This window comes from Stenella coeruleoalba (genome assembly GCF_951394435.1).
Source record: "Stenella coeruleoalba genome assembly, chromosome: 6".
Classification (NCBI taxonomy): Eukaryota; Metazoa; Chordata; class Mammalia; order Artiodactyla; family Delphinidae; genus Stenella; species Stenella coeruleoalba.
The window spans coordinates 121589720-121612274 of NC_137151.1; the positions used below are offsets into that span (position 1 = coordinate 121589720).

Below are 22555 nucleotides of genomic sequence, written 5' to 3' on the forward strand. Positions count from 1 at the left end.
GGTATTGTGTTGAATCTGTAGTTTGCCTTGGGTTGTATGGTCATTTTTTTTTTTTTTTAAAGAAGATGTTGGGGGTAAGAGTTTATTAATTAATTAATTTATTTTTGCTGTGTTGGATCTTTGTTTCTGTGTGAGGGCTTTCTCTAGTTGTGGCAAGCGGGGGCCACTCTTCATCGCAGTGCGTGGGCCTCTCACTATCGCGGACTCTCTTTTTGCAGAGCACAGGCTCCAGACGCGCAGACTCAGTAGTTGTGGCTCATGGGCCTAGCCGCTCTGCGGCGTGTGGGATCTTCTCGGACCTGGGCTTGAACCTGTGTCTCCTGCACTAGCAGGCAGACTCCCAACCACTGCGCCACCAGGGAAGCCCTGTATGGTCATTTTAACAATATTAATTCTTCCAATCCATGAGCACAGTGTATCTTTCCATCTGTGTCGTTTTCAATTTCTTTCATCAGTGTCTTACAGTTTTCCTAGTATAGATGTTTTACCTCCTTAGTTAGATTTATTCCTAGGTATTTCATTCTTTTTGATGCGATTGAAAATAAAATTGTATCATTAATTTCATTTTTTGAATAGTTCATTGTCCGTGTATAGAAATGCAACAGATTTCTGTATAATAGTTTTGTGTCCCACGACTTTACCCAGTTCACTGATGAGTTCTAGTAGTTTTTGATATGCCTTTAGGATCTTCTGTGTATAGTGAGTGTCACGTCATCTGTAAAGAATGACAGTTTTACTTATTCCTTTCCAATTTGGATTCCTTTTATTTCTTTTTTTTGTCTGATTGCCGTGGCCAGGACTTATAATGTTTATTAAAAGTGGCAAGAGTCTTGTTCCTGATCTTAGAGGAAATGCTTTCAGCTTTTCACCACTGAGTATGGTGTTAGTTGTGGGCTTGTCATATATGGCCTTTATTAGTCTGGGGTATTTTACCACTATACCCACTTTGTGGAGTTTTTTTTTTTTTTTAATAAATGGATGTTGAATTTTGTCAAAAGATTTTCCCACATCTATTTAGATGATCATATGACTTTTAATCTTCAGTTTGTTAATGTGGTGTATCACCTTGACTGATTTGCGGCTGTTGAACAATCCATGCATCCCTGGGATAAATCCCACTTGATTGTGGTATATGATCTTTTTAATGTACCACTGAGTTGCTAATATTTTGTTGAGATTTTTGTATCTATGTTCATCAGTGACATTGGTCTGTAATATGTGTGTGTGTGTGTGTGTGTGTGTGTGTGTGTGTGTGTGTGTGTGTGTGTGATATCTTTTTCTAGTTTTGGTATCAAGGTGATGCTGGCCTCATAGCATGAGTTAAGAAGCATTCCTTCCTCTCCTATTTTTTGGAATAGTTTGAAAACGATAGGTGTTAACTCTTCTCTAAATGTTTGGTAGAATTCACCTGTGAAGCCATTTGGTCCTGGACTTCAATTTCTTGGGAGTATTTTATTACTGATTCAATTTCATTATTGGTAATTGGTCTGTTCATATTTTCTGTTTCTTCCTGGTTCAGTCTTGGGAGATTGTACATTTCTAGGAATCTGTCCATGTCTTCCAGGTTGTCCATTTTATTGGCGTATAATTGTTCACAATAATCTCTTATGATCCTTTATATATTTTGTGGTGTTTGTTGTGACTTCCTCTTTCTCATTTCTGATTTTATTTATTTGGGCCCTCTCTCTTTTTTCTTGATGAGTCTGGCTGAAGGTTTACCAATTTTGTTTATCTTTTCAAAGAATCAGTTCTTAGTTTCATTGATCTTTTAAATTTCTGCCCAGATCTTTATTTTTTTTTATACTAACTTTGGGGTTTGTTTATTCTCTTTAGTTACTTTAGGTGTAAGGTTAGGTTATTTATTTGAGATTTTTCTTATTTCCTGAGGTACACTTGTATTGCTGTAAACTTCCCTCTTAGAACTACTTTTGCTGTTTCCCACAGATTTTGGATTGTTGTGTTTTCGTTTTCATTTGTCTCCAGGTATTTTTTTATTTCCTCTTTGATTTCTTCAATGACCCATTGGTTGTTTAGTAGCACATTGTTTAGCCTTCATGTGTTTGTGTTTTTTGCAATTTTTTCCTTGTAGTTGATTTCTGGTTTCATAGCATCGTGGTTGGAAAAGGTGCTTGATATGATTTCAGTCTTCTTAAGTTTACTGAGACTTGTTTTGTGGCCTAATGTGTGATCTACCCTGTAGAATATTCCATGTGCACTTGAAAAGAATGTGTATTCTGTTGCTTTTGGATGGAATGTTCTATCTATATCTATTAAGTCTACCTGGCCTAATGTGTTGTTTAAGGCCAGTGTTTCCTTATTGATTTTGTCTGAATGATGCGTTCATTGATGTATGTGGGGTTGTAAAGTACTCTAATATTGTTGTTTACTGTCAACTTCTCTTTTTATGTCTGTTAATATTTGCTTTTTGTATTCAGGTTCTCCTATGTTGGGGCCATATATATCTATGTATATACCTAATGCTGGCCCACTGGTAGGTGGAGCCAGATCCTGGAGTCTCTGGCTGCAGGGCCTGAGGGTCCTGGAGCTGGTATCAGCCTGCTGGAGGGTGGGGTGAGGTCCAGGGGGCCCCTGGGCTAGTGCTGATGCACTGGTAGGCGAGTCCATGTCCTGGGCCCTCTGGTGGACAGGGCCAGATCCTGGGCCTTCGGGCAGATGGGGCCATGTCCCAGGTGGCTGCGAGCTCAGGGGGTCCGAAGGAAGCTGGCCTACTAGTGGATGGGCCTGTGTCTCCACTCAACTAGCTACTTGGCCTGAGGCATCCTAGTACTGGTATTGACAGGCTGGTGGGTGGGGCTGGGTCCCAATGCTAATAAGCTAGAGGGAAGATTCCAAAATGTCACTTGCCAGCACAGTGTTACTGTGGTAGAACGGAGCTCCCCAGTAGAGCTGCTGCCAGTGTGTATATCCCCAGGATGATCTCTTGTTGCCTCCTGCCTCTCTGGGAGGCTCTCCAAGATCAGCAGGCAGGTCTGAACCAGGCTTTCAGATTACTGCTTCTTCCCTGGGTCCTAGTGTGTGTGAGATTTTGTGTGCACCCTTTGAGAGTGGAGTCTCTATATCCTACAGCCCCCTGGCTCTCTGGAAAGTAAGCCCTACTGGCCTTCAAAGCCCAATGTTCTGGAAGCTCTCCTTCCTGGTTCAGGACCCCCAGGCTGGGAAGCCCAATGTAGGCTCATATCCTTCAGTCCTTAGGGAGAACCTCTGCAATTGTAATTATCCCGCGTTTGTGGGTCGTCCACCCAAGGGTATGGGTCTTCACTCTACCTTGTCTCCACCTCTCCTGCACATCTTCTTGTGGTTCCTTCTTTATATATTTAGTTGTAGAAGATCTTTTCTGCTAGTCTTCAGGTCTTTCTCTTCAATATTTGCTCTGTAAATTGGAATACTGCTGTGCCCGCAGCAGGAAGTGAGCTCAAGTTCTTTCCAATCTGACCTCTTGCCCACTTGCCTCAATATAAAGTTGTTATAGTTCACGTTTAAATTTCATACTAAGTCTTCAAAATCTGGTATGTATTTCACACCTACAGCACATATCAGTTTGGGCTATGCACATTTCAAGTGCGCAGTAGTCATGTGTAGCTAGTGGGTACTATATCAGACAGCATATGATCAACGCTTGTAAATCTTCCATAGATAAAACTAAAAATGTATATTTTCAATTTTTTATAAAAAAAAAACTCGCTGTGCCCAAATCTGAAAATGGTGTCTGAAATTATTTTCCCATTTAACTGAATTTTGGTCAATTTACATATGGAATTTTAATAGTTTTTACTTTAAACATACAGCTGCTAGATCGGCGCACATAGGTTTATGACTGTTGTGTTTTCTTCATGAAGTTTGCTTCTTAAAAATGTTTAATTGTGGTCAAACACCCATAATATAAGATTTACCATTTTAACCATTTTTTTAGGGTATGGTTTAGTAGTGTTGATTATACTCAAATTGTTGTGCAACAAAACTCCAGAGCTCTTCATCTTGAAAAACTGAAACTCTATGTCCCTTAAACAACATCTCCCCATTGCCCAACTCCCTAGTCCCTGGCAATCATGATTTTACTCTCTGTCTCTATGAATCTGACTACTCTAGGTACCTCATATAAGTGGAATCATATAGTATGTGTCTTTTTGATACTGACTTATTTCACTTAGCATCATGTCCTCCAGGTTCATTCATGTTGTTGTATATGTCAGAATTTCCTTCCTTTTTATGTCCGAATAATATTCCATTGTGTAGACAGACCACATTTTGCGTTTCAACTGCCAATGGACACAATTTGCTTTCACCTTCTGGCTATTGTGAATAATGCTGCTATGAACATGGGCATACAATTATCTCTTTGAGGCGCTGCTTTCAATTCTTTTGGGTATATACCCAGAAGTGGAATTGCTGGATCATCTGGTATTTCTATTTTTAATTTTTTGAGGAGCTGCCATACTGTTTTCCACAGTGGCTGCACCATTTTACACTCCCACCAACAGTACACGAGGGTTTCAATTTCTCCACATCCTCTGCCAGGCATGTTTTCTGTATTTTTTGCTTTGTTTTTTTTAAATGATAGCCATCCTAATGGGTGTGAGGTGACATCTCATTGTAGTTTTGATTTGCATTTCCCTAATGATTAATGATGTTGAGCGTCTTTTCATGTGCTTGTTGGTCATTTGCACATCTTTCGAGAAACGTCTAAGTCCTTTGCCCATTTTTGAATCAGGTCTTTTTGTTGGTTTTGAGTTTTAGGAGTTCTCTATATATTCTGGATATCCATCCCTTATCAAATATATGATTTGCAAATATTTTCTCCCATTCTATGGTCTGCCTTTTTACTCTGTGGTAATACCTTTTGATGTACACATTTAAAATTGTTTCATGAAGTCCAATTTGTTAATTTTTTAGGGACTTCCTTGGCGGTCCAGTGGTTAAGACTGCGTTTCCACTGCAGGGTGCACGGGGTTGATCCCTGGTCGGGGAACTAAGTTCCCTCATGTTGTGTGGCATGCCCCCCCGCAAAAAGAAAACCCAAACTATCAGCAGTTTGTTATTTTTCATTAACTATGCCTTTGGTGTAATTTTCAAGAAATCTTCTCCATATTCAATGTTGTGAAGTTTTGTCCTATGTCTTCTTCAAAGAGTTTTATAGTTTTAGATCCTTGATCCATTTTGAGTTAATTTTTTATATGACATCAGTAAGAGACCAAATTCATTTTTTACATTTGGAGATTTAGTTTTCCCAGCACCATTTCTTGAAACGACTGTCCCTATTGAATATTCTTTGAACCCTTGAAAAAAGTAACTTGACCATGTATATGTGAAGTCTATCTCTTTTAACTTGAAACCTTTATTTAAAAGTTTACTTAAAAATTTAAAAATATTAAAAAATATCCATCCAATCTATTTCTTTTGATGTAAGAATTATGTTCATTCACACAATATAATTACTTTATTCCTTCCATTTAGTATAAGCTCATTCTTTTTGTGTTTCCTTTTTCCTTTTTTTATAAACAATTTTATTTGTTGTTAATTTGGGAATTCTCTGGTACTTTTCCATTTCCATGTAAATGCAGTACAGCATCTCCAAATCTCTGACATTCTTGCCTCCCTCTCACTTATATGGGCCCGTGGGGTTAGGTTGAAACTACCCAGATAATCCATGGTAATCTCCTTATGGCAAGACCCTTAACTTAATCATATCTACAAAGTCCCTTTGCCATATAAGGCAACATATTCAGAGCTTCCAGAGATTAGAATGTGAACTTCTCTGCAGGGCCATTTTTCTGCCTACCACACAACATCAGCCTAAAATTAAACCCAGATCTTATTGAAAACTTGAAAGTTTTCCTCTCAGTTGTTGAAATTTTGTTCTGGTCTCTTCTTGGGGAACATCTGTCACCCACAGATTTCTACTTTCCAGGCTCTGTTGCTCTCATGTTGCTCCTCAATCCTATCTACTCTATTTTCCTGACGCATTCTGGGAGATGATCTCTGGAAGAGCATACTTCTACACTGATTTTACTTTTTGCATTATCAATTATGATCTTTACTGCTTTCAATATGCATTTAAAAATTCACTCTTTTGCTTCCTTCAAGTTAGTTACTGCCCCTCCCATAATATGAATATACTCATTTTCAACAAATGGTTTTGTTTTCATAAAGTTCCAAGGTAAAGAGTTCCTCTTTATTTTGCCAAATATAGATACCTCAAATGAAGCATTCTCCCTGATTTTACATTAAGTATTCTCATTCACTAAGTGGAAAACAAAAACAAAAACGAAAAATCAAATAAGCAGCTTTCCTTAGAGAGCGCCACCTTAACAAAGCTTATTTCTGATTGGGTATTCTACAAGTTGCATATTAATAGGAGGAAAGAGTTCTGTAAGTTACTAATAAGTCCAAAATTCAGCTGCATGGGTTAAAGATGGAGAATAGACTATTTCATCAATGAGGTTGTTAACTCTTTCCCAGAGTGTAGTCACGTTAGATTGCTGTGTATGCTCATTGGTGGTCGTTGAAATTATACAGAAAGGGTTCAAAGGAGAGTAGGACAAGAGGAAATGAATCTGTGTTTACTGAGAAAGTGGAATTAAAAATTCCTGGACAAGTAAGCATTTGGGTGAATGATTGCCCAAGATGAAGAGGAACTCCCTCCCTGTTTGGAGACAGAAGAATGGAATCACAGGGGAAAGAAGACTGATCCTTAAAGGTTATTTGAAGAGAGTATTCTTTCTTTCAAATGCTTTCTGTTGTGTGAGATAAGCTAAACTAGAACTAGTTAAGTGTGGCGCTCCAGCGGGGAAGTGTCTATCTGGATTCTGCTAAGATGACTACAGGTCCCCAGGTCTCTTGGAGCTCACAGGAACACAATTTTCCCTCCTGGTGTGTTCTGTGGGGTGGTGCTAGTGATTCCATGGAGGGAATCCAACGCAGGGGACTTGAGATGGTCACTTTTGCACCAGAGGAAATGCTTTTCTTCCACTCTGAAACCCATTCAAACCTTTCCATAAAAGAGGAATACTTATATACAGGCCTACAGCAGTGTGATTTTTTGAGTCAAGACATTTAAAAAGGATTTTCAGTTTTGAAAATTTTTTTTGGCCATGCCTCACAGCTTGCAGGGATCTTAATTCCCTGACCAGGGATTGAACCAGGGTCATGGCAGTTAAAGTGCCTAACCACTAGACCACCAGGGAATTCCCCGAAAATTCCTTAAATGTTTTCTATTTCTGTAAAAGGGAAACTTTCCACTTAGCAGTACTAATCCAGGATATATCAAAACTGAACGCTGTCTTTGCCCTCAACTATTCTAACTACCCAGAGCGGTTGAAGATCTAAGACCTCTTGTGTCATCTTGGTGTGCCAGACTCTTACTGGATTCAACTGAAGACTTACCTGACCACTGAACGATGGGGACTTAATTTTAACCATTTGTATACAAATGCACTTATTTTGCTCTATCCAGAACGGTAATTTTCTACCCTTAATTAGCATAAGCACCACGAAACCGTGCACCTCCCTTCCTATCACTTCAAAACTCCTAACATCCCCCTTCTCTCCCTGCTCCCCATCCCTTCCAGCTCCCTCAACAACCATGAATGTCTTCAACAGTGTGTTCCCTTGCCTGGCAAGCAAATGAACTCATTTTTGAAAAGCCCAAGTAGTCTGTTTCATTCTGATCCTGCTTGTAGAGAGTATATAAGCAGCACTGCCGAGGTACTTCATTGACTTGTTTATTTGATATGGTTTTAACAGACTCCGTGTATCCCTGTAGGAGAGTGGTGGCTGAATCCTGTGTCCCTGCTGTGTATTTTTTGCATGTCATTCCATGGGGATTGGACTTTAAAGGACCAAAGGGTATCCAAACTCCATCTCATATATTCTAAGTTTGTTAACAATGTGCTCAGGTCACATGACTTTTCGGTAAAGAACTAAGAACATGCTGCAGTTTTAGTCTGTCCAGTTCAGTTGTCTTTTTGCTCTCATGCCTTACGCAAACCTTTCCTTGGGAGATGACCAAGGAGGATGGAACATTTTGCAGTGGACTGTCCTAAGGCAACCGTGCCCCCTTTGGGGGCATAAATTGTGCCAACAGAAAGCTATCCTCTCAGATGTGTGTGTGTTTCATCACTCAATCAATATTCCAAACTTTCCACTATTCCAGTCTTTCCAATCTTTCTGGCTTTTGTCAATCTAACTTGAAATGAGATACACCATACACATGGCAATGGGATAGTTTTGTGTAGCTTATGGAAATGCTTTTTTACATTTCCAGCCCTCACAGTTGTAGAACCAGTTTGGGTACAGCTAGCAATTGAATAAAGTTTTTGAGTCATCACCACCGTTTTTTTTTTTTTTAAATTACTGTTTAAGTCAAGTTATCTTAATAGTGTCCTAAGGATCCTATTAACTAATGGTTACCATGAGGAATTTACGTATTTTGCCCAAGCCTTTGGAGGGAACACGGTCCCTGCTAACACTGACTTCAATCCAGTGAAACCAGTTTCAGACTTCCGACCTCCAGATCTCTAAGAGAATAAACAGACACTGTTTCAGGCCACCAAGTTTGTGGTAATTTGTTACAGCAGCCATAGGACACTAATACATCGCCTATGCCAGGTTTACCTGTTTTTAAAAAGCCTAGGTTTACCGCTATTTTTAAATAGTCAACTCTTACTATGTCACCAGCATTAGGTAGAACTAAAAACCATCTGTAAGCCAGGAGTATTATTCATATATTCCTATCTCTTACTACTTTGTGCTAAAGAAATGAAGTAAATGTATTTATCTTCACAATGTTAACTGCAGAGCGAGCTACTTGGCGCACACTTCAAACAAAATGGAAAGGCAAGGTTCAAAGTGCGGTGGTGAACATTTTGTCTTAGTACCATGAAATAAGCACTGTCAGCCTTGGGATGTTTAATAAATAGCAGAGTGCATACAGATATGTACCACAGTTTTAAAGAAAAACAGAGGTCCCATTCTGTGGTCCCAACAACACCAAACAGGCATCGCCTTGAACTGTTCCTAAATTCTTGAGTACAGTTGTTTTGAAAGTAGAGCTCGCTTGCAATCTTCAAAAAAAAAAAAAAAAAAAAAGAACGTCCTGCTCTTCCTCAGAATGTGCTCTGAATTAAATGTGGGCCGGAATCACTTGGTGTCAAGGTGTGGTAACTGCTCTTTGCCGTTTATCATCATGGACTTTAACTCTCCGTCTTCTTCCACCTCTATCCTTTCTTGGCCATTCTCAATGATTCTCTTGGTGGTGATCTTCTTGCCATTAATGATTTCGGTGGAAGTCGACATGGATTTGAAGTTGCCCGTCCCACCACTACAAGACATGGCGAAGGAAGAAAGGCCCCCATTGCCCAGGGAACCAAAGGAGGTAAATCCTCTATCAAAGGAAGAAAAACCGCCTCCAGATGCTGGACATTCACTGAAGGTGGAGAAAATCGGTGCGGACTCTCTGCTTCTGCTTCTGCTTCCCCGGGAGCTCCTCCGACCGCCCAAAATGTTCTCAAGCAGGTCTCCGAATAAGTGAGATGAAAACGGGTCCTGGCCGCCGAAGAACTCCCTGAAGACGTCGGCCGGGTCGCGGAAGGTGAAGACGCCCTCGAAGGGGTCCTCGAAGGGGTCCCCGAAGGGCCTGCCGCCCCGGCCGCCACCGCCGCCCTGCACTCCCGCCTCGCCGTATCGGTCGTAGATGTCCCTCTTCTTGGCGTCTGACAACACCTCGTAGGCCTGGGCCACTCGTTTGAATCGCCTCTCCGCCTCCTCCTTGTTCTCAGGGTTTTTGTCCGGGTGCCACTTAAGCGCCAGCTTGCGGTACGCCTTCCTGATGGCCTCGATGGAGGCCTGGCGGGGCACGCCCAGCACCTCGTAGTAGTCCACCATGCTGGACGGCCGGGCACGGCCTGCAGGCCAGGGACAGGGCGAGCGGCGCGGCCGTCAGCCCCGGGGCACGGGCCAGAGTGCCCACCAGGCCAGGCTGCGCGGAGGGGGCGCCCATTGTGACGACGCCCGCGTCTCACTGGCCGAGGCCGCATCCCAGAATGCTCTCCCCACGAGGCGCTCTGTGACGTGTTTCACGCAGGCGCGGAGACCCCGCCCACTCCTTCGCTCCGCCCACCCGGCCCTCAGCTGACCTGTGGTCTCCAAATGGGGGCAGTGGCTCTGAATGCCTTAGGAAATGCTTTACTTAAAATAGCGTTTACGTCAGGGTTCCCCTCGGCCTGAGGTAGGGGTAGAGCAACAGGAGTGAGTTTAGTGCGACCATGGGCTGAAGGACAGCCGTTATCATTTGTCTAGGACAGCATTTCTCCAACTTTTTGGCTTCAAGACCCTTTTGAGTTTATGTGGGTTATATCTATCAGTACTTACTCCATTAAAAATTGCAACAGTCAAAGTTAATTAGTCAATTTAATAAGGATACACCCATTACATGCTAACATAAATCATATTTTTATGGAAAAATAACTATTTTTCAAGCCAAAGAAATTTAATGAAGAGTGGTTTCATTTTACATTTTTTTCATCTCTCTGGCTTAACAGAGAGCTAGATTTTTATATCTGCTTCTACATTCAATGTATTGCTATATCACGTGTCATGTAGCCGCTGGGAAATTCTACTGTACACGAAAGTCAGATATCTTTATCATGGAAATAGTTTTAACTTTGCGAAATTCTCTTACGAAGTCTTGGGGATCCCAAGGGGGCTCAGGCCCATGGTTTGTACATAGTTTGTGAACACCTCGTCTGGTATATCAAAATGATTAAAGCTTGTTTGGCCATGTTTATAGTGCTGTGGGTAAACTTGGGGTTCAATGATTACTTCTGCTAAAACTGCTATATCATAACCATGATTTTCTTTTTGACATCTGACTTCTTTCCACCTCCTCCTTATTCTCTCCCTGACTCTATATTCTTTGCTTTCATAAATGGTGAGGCAACACCAGTAAAGGTCACTTAGTTCTAAGAGGAAATAATTAACCAATGAACTCTCAACATTTCATCATGAAGGGTAGTAGATCCAAAAGGGTGCACCGTTTCACCATGACAAACTGCTGACTCCATATCACCTGGAGAGACTGAAGCCCTGAACTTGGCATTTGCTAAGCACGCAATAAACAGTAGTAGGAAGCAGATTGGGAGTAGAGTCCGGTGTAAACAAAGCAATATGGAAAAATACAAGGTCTGTTTTGCGAGGGTTAAGTGATCCAGAAGGGCAGGAGGGAAAGGGGCAGAGGGAGGGGTCAAGCAGAAAGGCTAGAGAGGAGGAGTCAGCTGGAGTCCATCCCAGGGAGTTCTGAGGGCAAGGCTGAGGAGTCTGAATTCTATTCCGGGCCCTAGGGATCTGTTGAGCAAGGTTTCAGGGGTGGTGGTGGTGTGTGGACAGCTGATGCAGGGAACCAAAAGGGACAGGTAGGGATTAGGGGGCTTGGGGGTTGAGGCCCTGAAGCAGGACCATGGCAGGTGGGTCTGAGAAACAGTGGCAGAATGATTTGGATTCAGCACTTTCTTGCTTCGACATGGGGCCTAGAGCAAAGGGAGAAGGGGTGTCACATCCATACAGAGACATTTACTGAGTCTTACCGTCTGCAGAACCATGGACGGCCACCTGTGTGAGAGAGTGGTTCCAAAGCTGAACCTGTGGACATATATATGTATATATATGTGAATAGATAGATACATAGATAGAGGCAGAGACACAGAGAGAGTCTAGTAGCAGAGACAGATAGGCAGACTGCTAAGGGATGCAAGGCAGAATAAAGCAAAATGCTACAGAGATTTAAGGAAGATGGCTTTGTTTCCCTCTGCAGGGTCCCACAGATTGTCCAGAGGACAAAGGACTTGTTTATGTAACCCTTTTAGTTTAGTAACAAGCAGCTCCAATCTGATTCCATCAAAAGAACTAGGAGTCTGTGGAGTGGTGGGTTTCTTAATTATTGGCTTCAGCTTTAAAATAAATCACCTTCCAATGGGTTCCAGGAATGCTCTTGCAGACGCTCCACTCTTCAGTAGCCCGTAAAGCAAGACCACATCACTGGCCTGCTCAGTTTCCTTGGCCACCCATATGCTCCCCAACCAGGGCACATCTTACTCTGCCCTGTAATTGCCTCTGGTTGTTTGTCCACCAGAGCCCTCTTGACAGGCACAGACCATTTCTAACTTGGATTTCTGGCCCCAGCTCCTAGCACGGTGCTGAGAGGGCCAAGACTTCCCATAAATATTTGATGAGTGGGGGAATTAACAATGGATTTTGGGTGTCAGATCTTCACGGGTGTCAGGGCAGGAGCTTTATCGAATTGCTTAGTTGTGGTTCTTGGTCGTAATTCTTGACAGTGTGTGGATTGTCTGCTATTCCTATTGGTAAAGAACATTTCCTGGTCATGGGCAGAGTCACGATCCCAAACCATCCAAGCGCACAGAGGCCTCAAAAATTTCTGAGTTTCTGGGCTTCCCTGGTGGCGCAGTGGTTGGGAGTCCGCCTGCCGATGCAGGGGACACGGGTTCGTGCCCCGGTCCGGGAGGATCTCACATGCCGCGGAGCGGCTGGGCCCGTGAGCCATGGCCTCTGAGCCTGCGCATCCGGAGCCTGTGCTCCGCAACGGGAGAGGCCACAACAGTGAGAGCCCCGCGTACCAAAAAAAAAAAAATTTCTGAGTTTCTGCGTTGTGCAGGAAAGCCACAAAATCATTACCAGGGTGACTGTGTGTACTTACAGCCCCTTTGCTCTGTGTGATCTACAGATGAGCTCTCACAACATTGAGACTTCGGAAGAATTACTGCCCTTACTGTTTAAACTGGACTATGAATTTCAGAATGGCAGATAAGCGCACACCAATGAGCAAAAGCATTGCTACCTCTTTTCTCTTCACCCAGAATCTTGGTCCTGGAGAATTACTGTGTCTGGGCAGGGCAGGGAGGGCAGGGAGCTTCAGAGTACATGAGTGTGAGCACGTGCACACATGTGCACCCATACGTAAGCACCCACAAGACTGGAGGTCTGTGGAGGAAGGATGGTGATACAGGAAAAAGGGACTCTAAGGAACTACTCTAAGTACCAGAATGAGGGGGGCCCTGTGAACATGCCCCCCAGGACATCAATTTAAGTTAGCAGTTTCTCCGCGAACCTCCTAACAGATCCCCAAGTATGGGCCAGTGATGTCCATAGTGAAAACTTTGGGCTCTGTGCTTTCATCCTGGGGTTGTGTCAAACAACAATGGATCCCAAAAGGAAAGAGCGAGGTGCCCAGTTCTGTCTGCGCTGCGATTTGCCCTCTCCTGGGGAGGGGCACTTCTGTTCGGCACCTGCCACACTTGGCTCCCTGACCCTTCGCCCGATCTTTGGGGCACCAGCTGGTGCTGGGTATTGCTGTGGGAGTGCATTCTACTTAATCCCAAAGTCCTGCCGTCTGCCTTCTCTCCATTTATTTTGATTGGGTAATGACTGTGGGGATTATAGCTCTACTTCTGTCTTCTGGTTTGTTGTGCATTTCCATCTCAGTCTTAATACTGTTGTCTGGGCCCTGCTTGAGGCCGTGGGGAGTTGTGGTTAAGAGGCAGTGCTTCTACCAAACGTAAGGTAGATAGCTAGTGGGAAGCAGCCACATAGCACAGGGAGATCAGCTCGGTGCTTTGTGACCGCCTGGAGGGGTGGGATAGGGAGGGTGGGAGGGACGGAGACGCAAGAGGGAAGAGATATGGGAACATGTGTATATGTATAACTGATTTACTTTGTTATAAAGCAGAAACTAACACACCATTGTAAAGCAATTATACTCCAATAAAGATGTAAAAAAAAAAAAAGAGACAGTGCTTGCAGGCTTCTACACCCAGGGCCTGGGTCTCAGATCTGCCACTTAGTAAATACAGGACTTTGGCAAATCAGTCCATCTCTCTGAGCCTCAGTGTCTTTGTCTGTAAAATGGGAATAAGAGTATCAGCTTTTACAGCACAGTTCTTGGGGATTACCTAAGATGTGTTGTAAAGTACTAAGCGTCATACCTGGCACATAGCATATGCTCAATAGATACGTATCCCTCTTAGTATTTTTGTTCATCTTGCCCCTTCGCCTTCAACTGATCATCAGAATTTCCCAAAGTGTCTTCTTTCCCCTAGACGTTGGGCCTGTGTGATGAGCACAGTTGACATTTTGCTGCCTGATCTCTTTTGGTTTCTTTCTTTTTTTTTTTTTTGCGGTACATGGGCCTCTCATTGCTGTGGCCTCTCCCGTCGCGGAGCACAGGCTCCGGACGCTCAGGCTTAGCGGCCACGGCTCACGGGCCCAGCCGCTCCGCGGCATGTGGGATCTTCCCGGACCAGGGCACGAACCCGTGTCCCCAGCATCAGCAGGCGGACTCTCAACCACTGCGCCACCAGGGAAGCCCTTTTTTGGTTTCTTATTTACTGAGTGCTCTCTCATTGCCTCCCTGAATGGATATAGATCTGCCCTGAGAAAGGCCTTCTGTGCACACAGACTTGAGTTGGGCTTCCTTTCCCATCATTCTCTACTCCAGCAGCATTCATTTCCTTCTTAGCCTGCTAGGTCACAACCTCTGATGTGTCTGTTTATCTGTTTAGATTGTCAGTCTGTCTCTCTAGATGGAGCATGAATTCTGGGGAGGTGGGAGATGCATCTGTGGTGGTTTCTGCTGGAGACTCCAAGCCCAGTACTGTGCCAGAATCAATAGATGCTGGCTGGATAAATGAGTCAAAAAATGATGCGGTGGCTGGGTATGTCTATCTATCTATCTATCTATCTACCTCACAATGGACTATTACTCAGGCATAAAAAAGAATGAAAGAATGCCATGTGCAGCAACATGGATGCAACTAGAGATCATCATACTGAGTGAGGTAAGTCAGACAGAGAAAGACAAATGTCATATGATATCACTTATATGTGGAGTCTACAAAATAATACAAATAAACTTATTTACAAAATAGAAACAGACTCACAGACGTAGACAACAAATTTATGGTTGCCAAAGGGGAAAGTGGGGGAGGGATAAAGTAGGAGTGCTGGGTTAACACATACACCTACTGTATATAAAATAGATAAACAGCAAGGACCTACTGTATAGCACAGGGAACTCTATTCAGTATTTGGTAATAACCTATAATGGCAAAGAATCTGAAAAAGAATATATATATATAAAAATAACTGAATTGCTTTGCTGTACACCTGAAACTAACACTCAACCCCAAAATGGGCAGAAGACCTAAACAGACATTTCTCCAAAGAAGATATACAGATTGCCAAGAAACACATGAAAGGATGCTCAACATCACTAATCATTAGAGAAATGCAAATCAAAACCACAATGAGGTATCACCTCACACTGGTGAGAGTGGCCATCATCAAAAAATCTACAAAAAATAAATGCTGGAGAGGGTGTGGAGAAAAGGGAACTCTCCTGCACTGCTGATGGGAATGTAAATTGATACAGCCACTATGGAGAACAGCATGGAAGTAACTTAAAAAACTAAAAATAGAGCTACCATATGACCCAGCAATCCCACTACTGGGCATATACCCTGAGAAAACCATAATTCAAAAAGAGACATGTACCACAATGTTCATGGTAGCACTATTTACAATAGCCAGGACATGGAAGCAACCTAAATGTCCATCGACAGATGAATGGGTAAAGAAGATGTGGCACAAATATACAATGGAATATTACTCAGCCATAAAAAGAAATGATATCGAGTTATTTGTAGTGAGGTGCATGGACTTGGAGTCTATCATACAGAGTGAAGTAAGTCAGAAAGAGAAAAACAAGTACTGTATGCTAACACAAATATATGGAATAAAAAAAAATGGTTATGATGAACCTAGGGGCAGGACAGGAATAAAGACACAGATGTAGAGAATGGACTTGAGGACACGGGGAGGGGGAAGGGGAAGCTGGGACGAACTGAGAGAGTGGCATGGACATATATACACCACCAAATGTAAAACAGATAGCTAGTGGGAAGCAGCCGCATACACAGGGAGATCAGCTCGGGTGCTTTGCAACCACCTAGAGGGGTGGGATAGGGAGGGTGGGAGGGAAGCTCAAGAGGGAGGAGATATGGGGATATATGTATACATATAGCTGATTCACTTTGTTGTACAGCAGAAACTAATACAACATTGTAAAGCAATTATACTCCAACAAAGATAAAAAAAATGTGATTCAAGTGATTGTTAAGGGATTCCAGCCAGTTAAACTGTTGTTGCCTATGAAGAGACCTAGTCAAGTTGTACCCTCTTTATCTCTAAAAGTAAACTTCCAGGTACCACTAGCTGACTGACAGTGATTGTCATGTGACCTAATCAAACATTAACTTGGTGTACAGTTTGGTTCTTGCGCTGTGTAAGTGGGAGAGGGCAGACCTCCGGCAGGTGACAGTCTTGGTAGCAACGGCAGGGGCACCATGACAGCAGGGTCCCAGGGTCCACGTCCACTCATCCTGGGCCTGCTGCTGTGTGCGCTTGGCCCTGCCCTGACGCAGGGTGGGAAGCTGTTGGTGGTCCCCATAGACGGCAGCCGCTGGCTGAGTTTGGTCGGGATCATCCAGCAGCTGCAGCGCAAGGGACATGACATAGTGGTCCTCGCACCCGACGCCTCCATGTACGTTAAAGAAGGGGCATTTTACACCTTGAAGAGGTATCCCGTGCCATTCCGAAGGGAGGACTTGGAAGTGGCTTTTATAAACCTTGGGCGTAGTGTTTTTGAGAACGACCCTTTTCTGCAGCGCATGGTCAAAATATACAAGAAAATCAAAGATGACTCAGCTCTACTCTTTTCCGCCTGCTCCCATTTACTGCACAACAAGGAGTTGATGTCCTCCCTGGCAGAAGGCAGCTTTGATGCTGTACTGACAGACCCTTTCCTTCCCTGCGGCCCCATCGTGGCCCAGTACTTGGCTGTGCCTGCTGTGTTCTTCTTGAATGGACTGCCGTGCAGCCTGGACTTCCAGGGTACCCAGTGCCCCAACCCACCGTCCTATGTGCCCAGGCCTCTGTCCTTTAACTCAGATCGCATGACCTTCCTGCAGCGGGTGAAGAACATACTCATTGCCTTGTCAGAGAGCTTTCTGTGCAATGTGGTTTATTCCCCGTACGCACCACTTGCCTCGGAAGTCCTTCAGAAAGACGTGACTCTCCAGGACCTTATGAGCTATGCATCTATCTGGCTTCTCAGAAGTGACTTTGTAAATAATTACCCAAGGCCCATCATGCCCAATACAGTTTTTATTGGTGGGATCAACTGCGCTAGCAAAAAGCCACTATCTCAGGTGTGTATTTGAGTGGGAACTTTAAATGCCTGTAGTCTAGCAAGTGCTTTGGGTAGATGAGCTCGCCACAGATGCTGAATGAGCATGCTGAGATAGTCTCAAATGTCCTCTCTCGTTGATATCTCACCAGTCTCCTAGGTCTGAGTTGTAATTTATAGCTGTCTTTGGCATCATCTTCTGGCTTATTTCTTTTATCAGATACTTCAGGAAAGTGTATTTTGGCCACTTTATTCTGTGTGCTCCAGCAGATAATAATCAATTAGATGCAACACCGTTTAAATGCCATAAACACAGCATGCTGGGTTCAGGGTTCCTTGCAGAGAACAAAATTGTGCTTTATGCACTTTGCCTGTGACTGGGTCAGGCTCACAGGAGTCAAGATTGCTGAAATCATTTTTTGATATCTATAGATCCCAGCAGGGAAAATTGCCTTTATGTTCCTGATTAAAGGTTCATTTCTAGATATTCTGATAGGCTGAATCCTGCAGTTCCATTTCCTCTACTAAGCAAATCACCAGATAGCCAGGTTCTGACAATGGGCAGAAAGTTCATGCATCTCTCTTAAATGCTTATATGTTAATTTTTTTCCCCTACACCATGCAGAAAAGTAGCATTCACATCCTCTTCCAAGTCTCAACAGAGGAGATAGAGAATAGCAGGAGAGGCTCCTTCAAAAGGGGGTTTGGGAAGGATTCTTCAAGAAGATGACATTTCAGTGGGCGTGCATTCATTTATTTTTCAAGTATTGGTTGAGAATCTGCTGGTAGCCCAGGCACTTTCCAGGTGCTGAGTCTGGCTCCTACTATGGGGCTATCATCACCCTTGGAGAGCGATGAATCTTATTTCCAGCGTGCCCCTGACGTGGTTCATATTTTAAATGATCATGTAATTGTCACAGCCAGGAGAAACTCTGGGCAGCGGGAAGAAAACCAGGAGAAATCAGGTGTCAGGTGGATGCCTCCACCTCACTGCTGCAAGACAGGGTCTCCATACTCTGTCTTCCGCCCCTGTAATGTGGAGAGAGAGCTGATAATCCCTCAAAGGTCCTATGGCAATAAGATTCTGAGAAATGGCCCGTTGGACACATTTGTGTCTGATGGGGTGGTCTGGTGAAGAAAGAAGGAGGTGGTGTTGATTTTCTGAAAGCAAGATGAGAAAACCTAAGAGTATAGAAAACCATTAATGACTCTCTTTCAGACAGAGGAAAAGGAAGGGGTGAAATATCATCAAACCAACGGGCGTATCTCAGGTCAAAGGAAAGAAAGCTAGCCAGCATATCCAAGTGAGATTTTCATTTCATTGCTTTGCGTTAAGTTTGCCATGGATTTTTGGCAAGCCGTCTTTATTTATTTAAATGATTTCCTTCTTTATTTTGGATGTTTAATGGGAGAGGCTGAAGAACGTTATCAACTGCCTTTCTTGCTATCATGTTTTTATATCATTTATTGATATATTTTTTCCCCTGTAAATTTGTCTAAGTGGTGAATTGTATTGAGTATGTATTGGTTGCTGCCTTGTTTGGTGCAAATAAGCTTAGGTGTGAGAATGTCTCTGTAAGTTGTACCAAATAGTAGCTCTCCTTGTCCTATTTTAAGTGCTTTTAATTTGAAATTCCCCGTTTTTGGATACTAATACCACCATTCCTGCATTATTTTTGTTTACACTTCTCTAGTGCCTCTTTACTACTCCATATCATCAACCTTCTTCTTTCTCTTTAAACAACATGGAGCTGATATTCTTAACCTAGTCAGGCAGATTCCTTTAATAGTTGAATTTTTCCTGTTTGTACTTAACAATTGATAGATTTGATTATAATTCTTCCAGTTTATTTTTATTTTGCTTTGTCATCTCCCCTTTTCTTGATTTTTGCTGGTTTGTCACGTTGCTGTTATCTTTTTTCCTTTTTATTAATTAAAGAATGTTACTCTGTGCTTCCCTCCCTCTAGTGGGGACCAACCTACTCCCAATGCTATTGGTAAAGGTCCAGAACTTATCAAGAATAAAGATAAAAATCTTTGGTAATGAGAGTCCATAGAGAAAGCACAGCCTGGTGCTGGGCATACCTTTGGGGTGTCTGAAGGAATAAAGATGATAGAACAGTGTCGAGAGCAAAGGCATGAAACTCAAGAATTCCAAGATGTCACTCCCCTCTCAGGGTGAGAGACCACCTTTACAGACATGTAGGGTTACAGAGATGACATCCATACATCCACATTAATTGTAAGGAAAATAGCCAAACAGAAGATGGGTGAGAACATACTTGAAGATGACGAGGAAAAGAAAGAGTGCCGACCAGGGAAGCCTGCAATGTTTGTAAGTGGCTCTGAATGTATAATGATAAAGCGACATGTTTCCAACATACTAAAGGTTTCACGAGGCTTTCTTGCAAAACAAAAGGCATTTGGGAAGGAAAAATCTAATAAAAGCCTGGAACTGAAAATACTAAACTTGCAGCAAAAGTCAGGATTTTTATATTAAAAGCTTCCTTGGAGTAGGCAAGTCTTTTCGCTTTGGGGAGCCTTATTTTTTTGGAATGGGATAAGAGGTGGGGGGTCAAGGTTTATTTCAGTCATCACATGGCTTCGCTCTTTGCCCATTCCAGAGACTGTGAAATTGGGGCAAGGTTTAGGGGAACTTTTGCCAAGTAGGGGGTAGACCTTACCATTACTGAATCCTGTACTGGCCCAGAATCGACACTGGCCGTGATAACACAAGCTCTGCAGCTTGCCCTTCTGTGTTCTGTAAACGGACTTTCATGGCATTTAAACTCCAGCCAAGTGATATTACCTAACTTTGGGTGTTTATGGCCCTGCACGTTCCTTCTGTGTTAATCACATCCTACGGTGGCTGAGTGGCTGTGGAAGGGTATGGAAGGAGGGGACATTGGCCCTTTCTAGACAAGGTTAAAGTGAGAGTGGGTTTCATGAAGGAGAGGAGGTCCTAGGAAATTTAGGAAATTCAGCATGGTCGGCGGGGAGGATGATACCCACTCCCTGACCTTTCAGATGGGCCCAATGGGAAAGACCAAGACACAGCTGCCAGCAGCCAGGGCCCTAGAACAGGGCCTGAGGCTGGTGGGGGCAGACTAGACAGTGGGATGGGCTGGCAGTAGGGCTGGTCAGTGGCTTTACTGGCGTGCTTGGGATCAAGCTTGGCAGCCGTCTCTGAAAATCGTGTGCTGAGCCCCGTCTGAAGTCTCCTAGCTCACATCCAGGGGAGCCAGCATCCTGGTTTGTCCAGGACTGTTCTGGTTTTAACACTGAAAGTCCCAGGAAACCCCGCAGTTCTGGGCAAAGCCAACCACATCACGCAGTCTCACTAATGCCCTTGGCACTCTTTGGAGACGTATAAAACCGTCTGGAGACTCTCAAGGAGTTAATTAGATCATTAATAACCAACAGTTGGGGGAAAATTGCGCTACTTATGCCGTGCTCTATCTCCTTTAAGCAGATTCCCACTGCGTATGTGTGTGCCCCTGCGTGTGTGTGCATGCAGGTGTGTGTGCATGTATTTCCTGAAGCCTGAAGCACTCTGGCATTGGCTCTGAAGTTTGGGAACAGATCAGGCTGAGCTAAGATTATTGTTGAGGGCTGAATCTAGGGGCTTCCTTCCTCTCTTCCTGAAACACACCCACCGCTCATCTCCAGGTTGTAACGCTAATGGTTAAAACTGCTGTTCTTCTCATTGAACCGTTTTGTCGCATCCTTTCAGAGCTTTTGTTTGACATCCGTCTCTAAGTCTATTCCTTATTACTTTAGGGAAGGGCCTTTGCCAGGTCGTAAACTAGGATCTGTATTTACTAGTTGGGATCCCTGCCATCTCTGATTCTCACCCCATACACACAGACATTTTCTAAAATCCTGTCTTCCTGCTTTATTCAAGGGAACCACGGATTGCTCGTGTTCTAGTGGTTGTAAGATTCATTGTTAACTGGAAAATCAATCACGGTGTACAGTTCAAATACACCAAAACTCACTTGATTAACAAAATTACTCCTTGGGAATTCCCTGGCGGTCCAGTGGTTAGGACTCTGTACTTTCACTGCCCAGGGCCTGGGTTCAATCCCTGGTTGGGGGCCTAAGGTCCCACAAGCCGCACGGCACGGACAAAGAGAAAAAAAATTATTCCTTGATAAAAAAAGTCGACTTAATGGCAATAGGACGCCGTTGGCAAAGGGAAGGACTTTGAATCAATTCAGCGCCCCCGTTTGGGAATGATGCTGCCTCCCATGCAGAGGGCAACAAGCTGGTGTAATCTGCAGAGGGCTTAGCGTGTGGCCCCCTCTCTGTTCTTCATTCCTCATTCCCTCTGTCATCTGGCCCAGAAGTTTCTTCAGAAAGTCCCGTTGCCTCATTTGAGCTTTGTCCTTAAATAGCCAAGGCCGTAATGCCTGCGGATGGTCCTGGTTGGCTGCCTCCTGAGACAATGGAGCAGCCTTACCTGTGCAGCCTTCCTTGGATGACCATGACGGACGTAGTGATATAAGGAATCAGCTTCTGGGACAGGACGTGAGCACTCTGTGAGGGTCATACGCCGGGTGGGTGAAGATTCTGCCTGTTTCTCCTTCCCACCAGTGGCTTTGGTAGTTTGGTAGTCAGGGTTTACTCACATGCCCTTGACCTTCTCTGAACTCCACAGAAGGGGCTCAGATCTCTGGGACACACTTGGCAAGAGTTCCTGTCCCCTATTTTGTATTTTTCTCACCTAGTTTACTTTTCACAGTACGTTAAGGAACCAGCAAAGAAAGATTCAGATAAACTTCCGGATACTCTTCTTGCTAACGCAGGCAAGTTCACTTAAACTCTTAGAAACTCTTCTCCAGGAAAGGTGGAAAAATGCACGGTTGACTGGTTGAATTTCACCACTGAGTTGACATGAACATGATCTTTAATCATCCAAGTGCGTTCGGCTGCCGTGTGGGAAACTGCCCTAGGCTGCAGGGAGGCGAGAGCTGTGAAAGGATGTTTTTGCTACTTGAGGCTTTTTCCTTAATCGTGAGTCTAATCCTTAATGCTGTCTGTAGCTTTCTGCTCTGACTCCATTCATTCTTTCAGTATAAAAGAATATTCTAGAAACCTTGAAAAGTAATACAGGTCTTTACTGTAGATTTTCTTAGACAGGCAATACGGGAGCTTTAGTCCATAGAAAGCTTTCCGAAGTCCTCTTTGGACGGTGTTCCTCTCCTCCAATGTTTCCTTCCCCAGAATCTGCTGAAAGGCTCTCTCCTCTCTCCAGGATGCCCCTTTCCCTCTCCTCCCTCC

The 22555-nt window shown here is 43.7% G+C and overlaps 2 protein-coding genes across 6 annotated transcripts in view; one reads left to right on the plus strand and one right to left on the minus strand.

Annotated features, from left to right (window-relative positions):
- Positions 1-22555, plus strand: part of LOC307188137 (UDP-glucuronosyltransferase 1A1-like) — a gene marked incomplete at its 5' end in the record, with an annotated part of 68156 nt that overhangs the window by 40805 nt on the left and 4796 nt on the right. The window contains one exon of one of the 5 annotated variants that reach the window (XM_079924888.1): positions 16431-17294. The exons of the other annotated variants lie outside the window; for them this stretch is intronic. Within the exon in view, the coding sequence (XP_079781014.1) occupies positions 16431-17294 (864 nt within the window). Of the gene's footprint in view, positions 1-16430; positions 17295-22555 lie in introns of those variants that run through there. 5 annotated transcript variants of the gene reach the window in all.
- Positions 8764-10239, minus strand: LOC307188035 (dnaJ homolog subfamily B member 3-like). Its single transcript, XM_079924704.1, has one exon. It carries the CDS (start codon positions 9898-9900, stop codon positions 9157-9159), a length of 744 nt encoding a protein of 247 aa, XP_079780830.1. The 5' UTR covers positions 9901-10239; the 3' UTR covers positions 8764-9156.